Source organism: Trachurus trachurus, assembly GCF_905171665.1.
Source record: "Trachurus trachurus genome assembly, chromosome: 6".
Classification (NCBI taxonomy): domain Eukaryota; kingdom Metazoa; phylum Chordata; class Actinopteri; order Carangiformes; family Carangidae; genus Trachurus; species Trachurus trachurus.
Genome location: NC_139897.1, coordinates 21583735 through 21596445, shown reverse-complemented (window position 1 = coordinate 21596445; position 12711 = coordinate 21583735). Strand labels below are relative to the sequence as shown.

The 12711-nt window shown below is 39.9% G+C and overlaps 1 protein-coding gene across 1 annotated transcript; it reads right to left on the bottom strand.

Moving 5' to 3' along the window:
• Positions 1–3998: 3998 nt before the first annotated feature.
• psme3ip1 (proteasome activator subunit 3 interacting protein 1) lies at positions 3999–11391 on the bottom strand. The gene is made up of 7 exons (XM_083973043.1): positions 11344–11391; positions 9680–9811; positions 9473–9571; positions 8723–8846; positions 5405–5542; positions 4930–5012; positions 3999–4597 (listed from the first exon to the last, which is right to left on the bottom strand). Exons 2-7 carry the CDS (start codon positions 9804–9806, stop codon positions 4335–4337), a joined length of 834 nt encoding a protein of 277 aa, XP_083829169.1. The 5' UTR covers positions 9807–9811; positions 11344–11391; the 3' UTR covers positions 3999–4334.
• Between the last annotated feature and the right edge of the window lie 1320 nt (positions 11392–12711).

Genomic DNA, 12711 nt, shown 5'->3' with positions numbered 1-12711 from the left:
AAGAGCAGGAAAGCACCTCAGCGGAGGTTGTTACTGTTTGAGAGTTTTAAGATGAGAAGTTTCTGATATGCATATATATATATATATACATATATATATATATCGAATGTATATTTATATGATGCTGTTTATGTTCTGATAAGCCAATGTTTCAGACATGTTTTTAATGTACTTTTTATGCAGTGCTGAATTGTGTACTTAAACTGCTACTATGTGTATTTACTGTGCATCTTTGTACTAAATGTGATATTAATTTTATAAAGTTGTGTCTATGTCCACACTCAGGTTAATAAACTGAAGAAAACGTCGCATATCCTCTGTGTTTCTGTGGATACAAACACATCAGAGAGACTTGAAATGACTGCAAAGAACTTCCCATAGCAGTAAAGTCACAGGTGTAACAATTTAGAAACAACATTAATAGTTGGTTAGTTCATGCACATCTACAGTAAATGAAATAAATGTATAGTTACAACTATATGTAGTGCCATTAATGTAAGAATATTAAAGGGTTTTATTTGTCTTTGGTTGTAAATCTTTGATTTTGATCCTAATTTACTACTTTACGTTAACTCCTGTGCATTCTTAGATTTGAATACATTGAAAGTGTTATGCACAATTTTAATTTCTGAGAATGACGGGTGTTTTGTTGTCCTACCCTTCATGTGAAAACGTCCCCTATATGAATATGTATCACAATAAACAGATATCTCCTTTGCATGCTGAAAATTAAAAAAAAAGAAAAATGGCTGCACACAAATGTACAACAACCACAAAAAGATAACAATTGGCGACAAACAGGAGAAAATCAAGCTCCCCATTGAAAACGTACTGTAAGAGAAGAAATGGCTGTAGAGAAACAGAGCAGTGGGCGGTGACAAAAAACATTCACACCAGATCTGTGTTTAACTCCACATGACTCAGCTGTGATTTTTTTTTTTCTGCTGTTGGTTTTTCTTGGATTGAAGACGTAGTGAATGACACTTTGATGCTACCACTCAAACATAATCAATTCACCTCACACAAAAATGTGGCATCAGAGGAAAATGTGGATTTCTGTGTTTTTGGCACAAACTACCTCGAATACACCGATAATTGATTTTAGCTGCTGGCGTCTTATTTTCATCTAAAGGGCCCCTGTTTGGCTCAAAGCTCAAACCCAAAGCCCCCCTTTTTTTTTTCTTTTGGTGGTGAATTTTGGTTTTTATTATTTGTTGTCATAGCAACTCCTCTCCCCACTACAGCAGAGGCACTGAGCGTCATCTGTTGGTTTAACAGAGAAACCCATTGCTTCGTTATGAAAGTCGGTGTGCTCAGACAAACTGAAATAAAGATAAAATCATCTTCAGTCTGTGTTTGCAGAGACTTTTAGTCACTCTCAAACACAAACACTGAATTGTTTACGTTGCTTAATGCCACTGAGAGTCTTTATATTTTCACATTATCTCATCTTGACTGCCACCCTGTTTTTTCTATCTCAGTCAGCAGCACTGAGCTCAGGCTCCACATGCATCTCATTCTCCTGCCAAGGTTTTAATGAGGACTGAATACACACCCCAGAATCCAATTACCTGCATTAGTTTTGATCAGGTACAATTTTACACATCCACTTTATGGCTCTTGTCGACCTGGCACTGAGCTCCATCTCTTCATCTTTTTTAACCTGTTAAAAAAAAAAAAAAAAAAAAACTGGCAGACTTTATGAAGAGTGACTGACAGCATAATTAGCTTTCATCTTTCAAGCTAACTTTTAAAGGAAGGCTTTCTGTGATAAGATATTTAGTTTGGTTTCTCCCTCCCTTATTCTTCCTGCAGGCCTAACATGTCCCTCTGTGAGCAGGCAATGAAATTAAAAGATGACTGTGCCATGAAAAGCACCTGTGGCCTTACAGCGTATTTGATGGGCTAATTAGATTCTCTAATATCATAGAGGACTGAGATTTTTGTGTATGCAGGTCTAGTTTTTATACACAACCTGAATTCAGAACTAATTCTTAAAATGAGCCGTCGGCACATCTGTGTCTTTGTAATGCAGGATTTGATCTCTATTACATTTTCTATTCTGCCTCTAATAAAGACTCTTCCTATTTAATTGTTGTCTTATGGATACAAACAAACATCATATAAAACTCAGCAATGTGAGGTAAGGGACCTTTATTTCTGAAAACCCAGTTATGGTTTGACAGAAAACATACAAAAATAACCAATTTAAATTTTAAACTGATTTAAAAACTCTAATTCACAGCTTTGTTCATTTTCATTTATCCCTGATCCCCAACTTTTCATCTTAATTACATGTAGCTATTTACATTTCTAACAGCTAACTCTATGAAGTTGTAAATGTTAAATCTAATCATCCTCTGTGTTGTCATTATTAATGTGTTAGTATACTGAATATTAGCAGTTGCAGCTAGTAACCAAACCAAAAAAACACATTAACATAGATATTGACACATTGCATTTAGGTCTGTTTTCATTTGTACGCTATAGGCCTCTTGGGGAACAGCACTAAGAACAATTTGTCTTAAGAGGTCAGAGGTCAGAAGCAGGTTTATTGCAGCACTGGTGACATTTTCTCCACAGTGTCTTTGATATTGCACATCGAAGGGTGTTTACAAGCACGTGTGGAAAGAAGTTATATAAATCCTCTGGTGGCTCCAAAGTGACCTGAATGAAGTCCAATCAATCACCTCCAGAGAGGTCACTGAAGTGCCCCACTGGGGGTTTGGACATCAGTGTGTGAGCCTTTTACAGGTCCCATGATAAATCTGGGGCAAACTACAACAAGATAAGGATTCAGGTTTCTGATAATTGTCTAATTTAGGGGTTTTATTGTGAAACATTTGATACTTTTATATCTCTTAAAATAAAATGCCCAAAAACCTGTGATGTTTACACATGTGGAGATTAAACCAACAGAAATTGTTTAAAAACCACTGACAAACACTGAATTAATGCAGTGTATTCACCTTCGTCCTGTTTCACTGATACATTACATAAATATTCAATGCAACTTCTGATTATTCCCTTCACCAACCCAGGTGACTGAGAAAGTTAGCATTATGCTAGTTGTATATTTAATGAAGTTTTACCAGCATAACTGAAATATAACTATTATATATCAATGAGCTTAAAATGGGTTAATGAGGTTAGTTTGTGACCCTACATGTTGAGTTTTCCTTTTTCCAGTCTTTCCAGTGTCTCATCTCAACTCATTCGGAGGAGACGATGTGATCATAGCAGAGTTTTATTACCAAGGATGGTGAGGTCGATGTGCTTCACCTCCTTTAATAATAAAGAATAATAAACAAATACAGAATAGTACACATATTTCACCCTCCAAAAATCACTAGAAATGGAAATAATCCACTGAGACACAACAGTGGAGGTGGCACCCATCATTCATGGGGAGAGGATTAAAATGAAGACCATCTCCTATTTATAACTGGACCCTGATATTTGCACATCTCAGCCCAGTGCAAATAAAATAGGTGTCTCTCTCTCTCTCACACACACAAATCCACACAGTAAACACAGAGTACAAGGGGAAGCTCTTTATTTTCCTCTGCTCAGACTTTGACAAACAAAACAAAACAAAGCTCCAGCGCCTGAGACAGCAGCAAATAAGTCCAGCATCTTTCCAGCATGATGTCACTTTGGAAACAAACTTCCGACAAGGAAAACACATCACATCACACAAATAAAACGTCATTCAAACTTTTTCGCATTTCACCCAAAGAGAGGAAGGAAGAGTGTGTCCTGCCCCGGCTCTCTCTCTCTCTCTCCTCTGCTAAAAGAGATGTGAGTCATGTGACACAGTCTAAAGCAGTCTCTTCCTTGCTCCACAGCTGTCAATCACTGTTCCCTCAGCCAATAGCACAGCTTGCAGTCGCTGTGGCTTGAGTTGGGAGGGGGATGTAGGGAGGGGGCAGGATGTCGTCAGGGTAGGCAGTGCGGGATTGGTTGCTCGGCTTAAACTGTGAGATGTGATTAAGGGAAGGAAGGATGGAGGTGTCATGTTTAAGTGCCACAATAGCAACAAAAAAAACACAAATAGATAAATAGATACATAGATTTAATTTAGAATAGAGTTTAAATTGGTTTACATGTAACTTTTTGTTAAGTTTATATTACTGGGCTGGAATTTGACTGGCGACAAAGAGCAACAGTTCAACTCACAGCTGTGAAAACAACAGGAATACTGAAAATATCTGTTTACTGTGTGTTTCCAGTGTACGACTCTAATATGATATGAACCTGTAGGTTTGTTCCTGTAACAGTACAGTATATATATATGCGCGTGTGTGTATATATGTGAGTATATGTGTGTGTGTCTATCTGTAAGCCCTGCTGAGCCGGGGGTACGGCAACATGATTGCGTCCACGCTACCTTCGCTGTCCGAGCTGCTGTCAGAGTCGCTGCTGCCAGAGTAAACCCACAGTCCTGGTAAAACGCCGACGCACACGGCCGCCGAGGGCAGGTGTAACACACTTTGACTGGAGCTCAGGGGAGCAGAGGGCGTCTTCGCCGTCAGGCCAGGGACTGTTTGCTGCTCTTCAGCTCCCCCTGCTCCTCCTCCTGCTCCTCCCTCCTGTTCTAAACAGCACAACACACTGTCAGACTCAGGGAGCAAACACCCACACAGGCTCTTCTGAGAGAGGCCAGGGGTGAATGAAACTTTGAAGTTTGCAGATAAAGTAAAAACAGGTAATAATGCGTATTTAGGGTGATGGAAATGTTGTCCTATGTTCCCAAGTTGACAGATAACATCAGGTGAACGTAGATTTAAACACAAGGCTGTTTTCAGTGGTTTTAGAATTAATATATTATTGTAAATGCTGTCAAAAGGATCTGAGATCTGACCTGCATCAGTCAGCTAAACAGTGATCTGTGTGAGGTGTATGACTCAGCCTCAGGCCGCAGCCCACCTGTGTGTTTGTCTCCGTTTCCTGTTGTCGTTGATGAGATTTCCACTTTCTGTTTCTTACTGGTGTCTGATGACTGGGAGGAACTGGGAGAGAGGACAGAGAGATTTCAAAGACAATTTAAAGATCCTCTAATCAATATCTCATGTGGACAACAAAAGGTAAAAAAAAAAAAAACCCTTACCCGTTACACAAAGTGACACAAGCTCACCCAACGCATCGTTTTTGTTTTGAGGCCAACAACTTTAATGTTTCTGTTAGCAATTAGCTGGTAAAAATAACAGCACATTTTAGCAGCTAGAGAAAACTTTTCATCAAACGAACAGTAACACAAGTGCAGATTAGTTGTTGCTCGTTATTTGCTGTAAACTGTATAAATCCAAACATTTTTTTCATTTTTACACCTGGTTCAGCTTTACATTGTCCTAAAAGTGGCAAAAACTTTTTAAAATACACAATGACAAAAGTGTGAGCCTACCTGCGTCTCTTCACAGCTCCAGCCAGTAAATGGGCCTGAGACAGGTGGCTGGTCCTCTGCTCTGACCCAGAATGCTTTGCAGCCGCCTTCTTTTCAGGCTCTCGGCGGCTTTCAGTGGATGCCTGCTTCACTCGAGCACTGTGACAATACAGAGTTAAGGCGAATAAAGCATAAAGGCCCCTTGGAGAGGGGGCGGGGGGGGGGGGGGGTGTCAGGGGCAGGAAGAAACATACAACACATTCAGCTGCAGTCAATTCTGCAAGTTACATTCTGTCCCTTCACGTCTCTGCTGGAAAAAAGTGACATAGTTCTGAGAAGCTAAGAAAAGCTGTCGGAGACAGAGTGAGGAAATGAGTGACAGAGAGTGACACAGATAAAGAGGCTAAAACTAGAACAGAAGACGGACGGAGCTCAGGAGACGTGAAATAAGGCCGAGAAGCCGAGACAGAGGGACGTGGACAAGTTGGAAGATAAGAGGGACGAGGACAAGAAGACGAGCTGGTGTAGAATTAGAGAGTAGATATGTGAGGTGCAGATGAACGGTCCTGATGTTTTCATCAGGCCCACACCCGTGTGTCTGCACGGACTTTGTGTTCGCAGCAGCAGGTGACTGCTTTTACTCGTCACCGTAGTTACCAGCCTATGATACAGTTTCCACGACAACACATTCTCCTCATCTGCAGACAGAACTGTCTGTCAGAAACCTGTCTTTCTGCAAAGATGAAAAGAGAATGACAGAGGAGAACGGATGAAAAGCAGCAACATGCATTCAGAAAAACTACTGGACGTACAGAGAAATGTGGACGTGCAAGAATTTCATCAGACTGTGTAAATCAGGTGATTTGTCCTGAAGAAGAAATTATAGGTCGTTTTTCATTCAAACCAGTCACAGTATTACTGCAACTAAGATGTAATGTAATTAAGATCTTCCTGTAATGAATCACACCCATTAATGTTAAGATATTAATGTTCTATCCCATGAGTACTCAGTAATCATTACCACGAATATCACACCCATATTTTAACGTTCATATTAATCTCAACTACACACCTGTAAAGTTTTGTGACTGTTTTTCTTTTTTTTGTGACACACACAGACTCAGCAGGAGAAACAAAACCAGTCGTGTTATCCTGATTGTGATAATAAAGTCGCTCATGTTGACAGATGTCACAGTTGGTGACAAGAGCCTCTCATTGTTCTAGATCAGGAGTGACTGACACTGAGACACTGTGATCTGTGAGTTACGGCAGGGTCTACGACCTGTCCTCCTGCCTCTGGAGCTTTTAATGGGACCACAACCACTTCCCAGTAAAGTTTCATGACTGTAGTGAATATATCAAATATTCTGTATGGTGCAGAGCACAGGAAATGGGCTTTAATGCAGAGAGACTGGGTTACGATGACAGAAATAGGGGTATTGGCCTCGAAACATCCACTTTCTGTCTGGCTACTACTGTCAGGAGTAAAGGGCAACACAAAAATGACAAAATGACGTTGAGTTCCTCGTTTCCATCATCCTTACTGCAGCTGTCAGCAGGACAGAGAAGTCTCTTAAAATAAACCTCCTCTCAACAAACAAACCAGGGGACATGAACACAACGTGAGGCTGAGTGAATGAAGTCAAACTAAACTCAATTTCAATCTGGTGTTTTGACAACAGCAAGAAAAAAAAGCCTAAATCGCAGAGACATGGCTCAGAGTTACTCTGCCCTTCAGACGAGGCTGGAGCACAGAAATACATCTACTGCTTTGACACAGAGCCGTTCGTGTGCAGCACTGTGCTTCTCTCATGAGCATAGATTGCAGTTTAGAAGGTGTTGAGTGTGTGTATGCGTGTATAATGTATGCATGTGTGTGTATGTAATGTATGCATGACACACTCCCAGCAGAGGCTCGACTGTGGTGGAGACATGCCTGATTCTGCCAATACACATAAAGCTGCTTATCATACACAAACCGAGAGAGTCTCCCATGTTGGCAGCGTGTGTGACCTTCAACTGCATGAAGAGCAGAGAGTTACAGGAAAACTGCCTCGCTGCTTCACTAAAGTAGGAATCTCAAGACTTGGTCAGACCGTCAGAGAACAGAGAGTATTAATGATCTGCTGTTACATCACAGTTGTCATATTTTTTGTAGTTTTTGCAGGACATCTGGCTCTTATCATTTGGCTCTTAATTTCATAAAATGTAAATGCTTGATTTGGTCCTTATAGTTCAACAAAATCATCATCAACAATGAATTAAAAAAACACAGATATTTTAGCCTGACTTTCAGGAGTTTGAGGTCGAACTCTTACACATACTAACAATTTTTTATTGAATTCAACATACAAAGCTGTCAAACTATCTCTGCTCAGCTTCATGCATGGGTTGAAGCTTCAGTTATTTTATCATTTCATAACAATATTCTTTGGTACTTGGCTTTAATGCACATAAAATTGTTTAAAAAGTATTCTAGCTAGAGAGAAACAAACACTAGGTCAGTGTTTCTCATCTCCTCTTCGATCCATTACATTAAGTTTATTATAAGATGTTAAAACACCAGGGAGCTGGGGATCCCCACTCCTCGACTCCCAAAGGTCTCTAAAACATTGACTTGTTGTGTGAGGGCAAATTACATCTTACTAGAGCAGTGATAATTTATTAACCTCTATCAGCAGCAAGTAGTAACTGCATCAACACTAACAGACTCTCTGGCACAGCTGATACCGCCCACTCTAACACGTACTGTAGCCTGTGACTGACACAAACAATGAAGTCGTGTTTCAGTGGACGGCGGGTGCTTCTGTTTCCAGACAGCATCTTCAAAGGAGGCTGCAAGGTGAGTTCGGCACCTGACAGAGTTTGCATTAATTTACCAATGACACATTTTGCCTTAGCGGGCTAATTTTAGCATCACAATAAAGATGTGTGGATCAGGTTTGTATTACATTCTTAAGGCGTGTGGGTGAAGAAATGCATCTTCTTTGGAAAGTAGCTCTTTGACTGAGATGTTCTGCAGTGAATCGGGTCACACAGTGGCACTCTGGCAAATTTCAATATAATTTCAGCATCTGTTTTCATTTGAAATATTGTGTATGTACTGAACCTGAGATATATTATATAATATTACAACTCTAAGGTTTCAAATTGTGATGAAATCCTAGCTTTGTACGCTGACGTAGCGCAGCGACCACTGTAGCGCACTAAAAATTGATTTGAATTTGTTTTGATTTGAAAATGGGGGATAACAGATTACCATATTTGGGAAAACAAACACCAAGTGATAACAGCTAATTGATTTTTTTTTCACATACACAAACACTTGAAAAAAAGGATATTCTGTACTCCAGCAGTTCCTGCTTCTCCTCGTCCCTGCGTTGCTTCTCCACCAGGCACTGTTGCCGGGAGACCTCGTCCAGGAAGCTGCTCTCATCCTCGTCCAATCCTCTCACCATGTTCCCTGTCACCATGGAAACAAACATGCTCTCAACACATGGCAGGAGATGGCTTGCTTTTTTTTCTCTTTTTTTTCCAGAAAACAAACTGTAATAATCTGCTTTAAATCCATGCACAAGTGACCATCGTGTAAGAAGAAAACCCTGAAATCAGGCAGAACATTTGGCAGACGTGAGACATGTTTTCAACGTGCTAACAATTATTTTGAATGCTCTGACTGAATGAGTGCGTGCTCTCTACAAATGAATCTCTTTACTACAATCATTTAAGCAGTGTTTATAAATGAATGACATGATGTGTCCTTGAGTTGCTGTCAATCTGCCATCTGCCAGTGAAACATTTAAAACATTAATATTTTTATGATTAAGCTGCAGTAAATAAATAGCAGAACATGTTACAAAAGTAGGTATATCTTCAGAAATAACCTGTAAGCCGCACTGCAGCAAAGTTGTGAGTGACCATCATCTAACAGAGGCCTCAACTTACTATTTTTATTTATAGAAATCTTAACTCTAATTTATGTTGCATGTATGTGATATTTAATTTATACTTTGTGTCCGTTTATGTATTTCTTGCATATTTTCTCCAGGTAAAGGGCCTCATGATATCAGACAAACAGGTGGGACCCACTGAATTTGAATTGCTCCTCAAATTCGTCCTGCTTCTTGTCTTTCTGCTCCTGCAGTCGCTCGAAGAGGGAACGTCCATCATACTCCTCCTCTGGGGCCTCTGGAGAGTAGAGCACACAAACATACAGTAGACATGGATGTTCATGCAGCTTTCAGTTCATTAGAGAGGTGTGATGCATTTTGGATCACTGTATAAACATATTCTTACCCTCTGGGTCGTCAGGTTTTCTGACTTTCTCCCATTCCTCCTGTCTCTTCTTTCTCTTCTCATCGAGCTCTGTCTCAGACACAAACTTCCTGCTGAGGTCGACGCCTGCTGCCCCTCCCCCTTCCATCTCAACTGACAAACAAACACATAAACATAGACACTTCACCTTATGCAAAACAACATAAATTATTTTTTATTCAAGACTAGACAAAGTCTATTCCTGCTGGACCCCTATAGACTAAATGATCAGGTCTTCAGTGTTTTCCCTCTGGGAATCTAAGTGGAAAATCTGTTGATTCAATTGACTTATTCCTTTTTCAATGTGGTTCTGCAAAGTGGGAAGTGGAACAAACCCAATCAATTAAAACTTGGCTTGTGTCCCCTGAGCAATACCACAACCACTGCTACCAACTACTGCACAAAGCCATTATTTGGCAAATTGTACAACAAAACACTTAACATAATCATGGATGGACTCTGCCAAACACTCAACAATATCACTGTAGATGCCACAGACAAATGTAATGCTGCACAGTTAAGAGCTTTTTCCACCGTACTGCAAAACAGATCAGGGATTAATCCAGTAGCCTACATTTACATCAACCTATGAATACTTTTGACATGACATAATGTCTCTCACTCATGCCCCACATCATCACAGGAGAAATCAAATGCAGAAGCTGAACCCAGGTTACCACTCACCAAGTCATATCTCTGAAGTGATCAGTCACGCATATGCTAGATAAATACAGGCCTACATGGAAAAACTAGTGATGTCATTTTCTGAATATAGTCACAAAACAGAGGCAAGCTGCAGCATAAAAACAAACATTGATAATAATCTTCTATTTTTTTAAAAATGATATTTAGGCCGTGGCTGATGATTGTGTAACAGCAATGTGATGTAACAATAATGTTCGTGTTTTATCCTATGGTTTTATCACTTTGTGGTGCTGACACACTGCTGCAGTCAGTGAGATCACCAATACAACAACACAACTGCATGTGGGAGACTGTAACTCATCATTGATGGTTTAAATAAAGTTATTTGAAGATGGGAGGGTTACATCCATGGTTGAACTCGACCTGTTGTTGGGTTTTGGCTCTCCCTTGCGGTCATCTTTAAGCCTCGCATGTAATATAGGACTCACGGAGAGATTCACGGGGATACCACGATGGATTTGTGACCAAACAATGACAGATTTACATGCATTGACGGAGAAAAGGTTTTAAATATCTGCTCGTTCACTCAGCCACAGGGACAATAACGTCAGCCAATAAACAAGATTAGCAATTCAAGCTAGCTTGGTTTAGCCAATGATACAACAAATAAACAACAAAATTATCTGTCTGGTGTGAATTATTCAGAGCCACTTGCTGTGTGTTTTTGTTGTTTTTGTGTATGGTCGAGTAGTAAATCGGCCAACACGCAGATGCCGTGTGTGTGTGTGTGTGTGCGGTGCTGCCTGCTAACAACCCCCCCCCCTCGGCTAACGTTAGCTTCTTTAGCATTCCAACGAAACGTCACCACCGCCGTTGCCAAGGAAACATCGTGTCATGTTGCTAAGGAAATACATTCTGGTGCAAAATCGCACAGAGAAGAGTTTCAGCTGAACACCGATTCACATTATGTTGAATTTCTGTAGACATTTGATTAAACTTACCAGTCGATACGATACCGCTCCTGCTGCTACCGCTGCTGCAAATCAATGACGTTTTGTGTCACTGTAAAAAATGTCCCGTCACAACTATGGCAATCCTCCACTGTAGTTCCGGTTCGTTTTTGGTTCCTAATTTTGTTATTGCACAGTGCACTTTAATAGATAGGCTATATATCAGGGAGTAAGGGGCAGCTCAGTTTATTTGAGACAAGATTAAATGATCTCCAAAAGGCATTAAGTTAAACGTGCAACACTCCTTTGCAATATTTTAAGCAAAATCAGTGTATTCATTTTGGTTTTCTGCAATTTTAGAGTGAAAATGGGGAAAGCAGCACCATGCAAATGAATGGGAAACCCAGGAGACTTGAGGTCTTGGATAACTTTGACCAAGGTATCAGACACACTGTGATAGTTTCCAAAGAGGGTGTGCTACCTACTAACTATGCAGGGTGCCCAAACCTTTGCTGCAGGCCCTTTCCTTTTCTGTCATTTTGAAGATTTAAAAGATGAAAATGAGAATATGTCTAAAATGCAAAGGGAATGTGTCATCTGTAACTTTATGTCATGCCTTTTGGAGATTATTTAATCTTTCAAACTGCATGCCACTGTTGATGTAGTTCATTTTTCAAAAATATTATTAAGTGTAGTATGTGAATTTTGCTACCTAATCCTTTTTCTTTTTATGATTCAGCACGTCTCATCAGCAGCTACTGGAAGAGTTAAAGGATAAACCTGCTAAACTAAGCCAGATTTGACCAGTGATTAGATCCAAAGCTGTTACATTTTCCATCACCAATGTGAATGTTTAATGCGGGCATTCAATAGAAACAAGAAATATTGAAAGTGTGTTTGCACTATGAGTTAACTGTATTTTGTTCGTTTTATACTTGTGACTTGGCTGAGATTAGACTACATTTTATAACCTATTAGTGTGACAAAGCAGGTACATGAAAGCTTCATATACTATCACTTGACATCAAATATTTTATTTTCCTCACTGTTTAACTTCCTTGATCCTCCTTGGCTGGTTTTTCATGAACACAACTGAAAAGATGATATTCTCAAAAGCAGATATATTCTGAACACAGTTAGGCCTATGTCCTTTTACAGAGACAAACAACACTCATACACTTACATTGACACTTTTAGGTGATGTAGAGAAACTCCACATAGAGCCACGAACCTTATTCCTGTGAACAACAGAGTGCTAACGCCACTCTGCTAAGACGATTTTAAGTAAAAGCTTTAATAGGATGACCTCTAGTGGTATTATTTACACTGAACACGCTAAATGTGCATGGGCCGTGTAATTTTGTATGACACAGATTTAAACCTCCTAAACCATAACCCCTTTCACCTGGGATGTTTATG

Excerpts from the sequence above, each read along its gene's own strand:
- psme3ip1 (XM_083973043.1), bottom strand. The coding sequence starts at position 9,806 with ATGGAAGGGGGAGGGGCAGCAGGCGTCGACCTCAGCAGGAAGTTTGTG. Across the intron at positions 9,572-9,679 it reads AAAACCTGACGACCCAGAGG|AGGCCCCAGAGGAGGAGTAT; the intron begins GTAAGAATATGT and ends TCTACTCTCCAG. Across the intron at positions 8,847-9,472 it reads TGAGGAGCAATTCAAATTCA|GGAACATGGTGAGAGGATTG; the intron begins GTGGGTCCCACC and ends CCATGGTGACAG.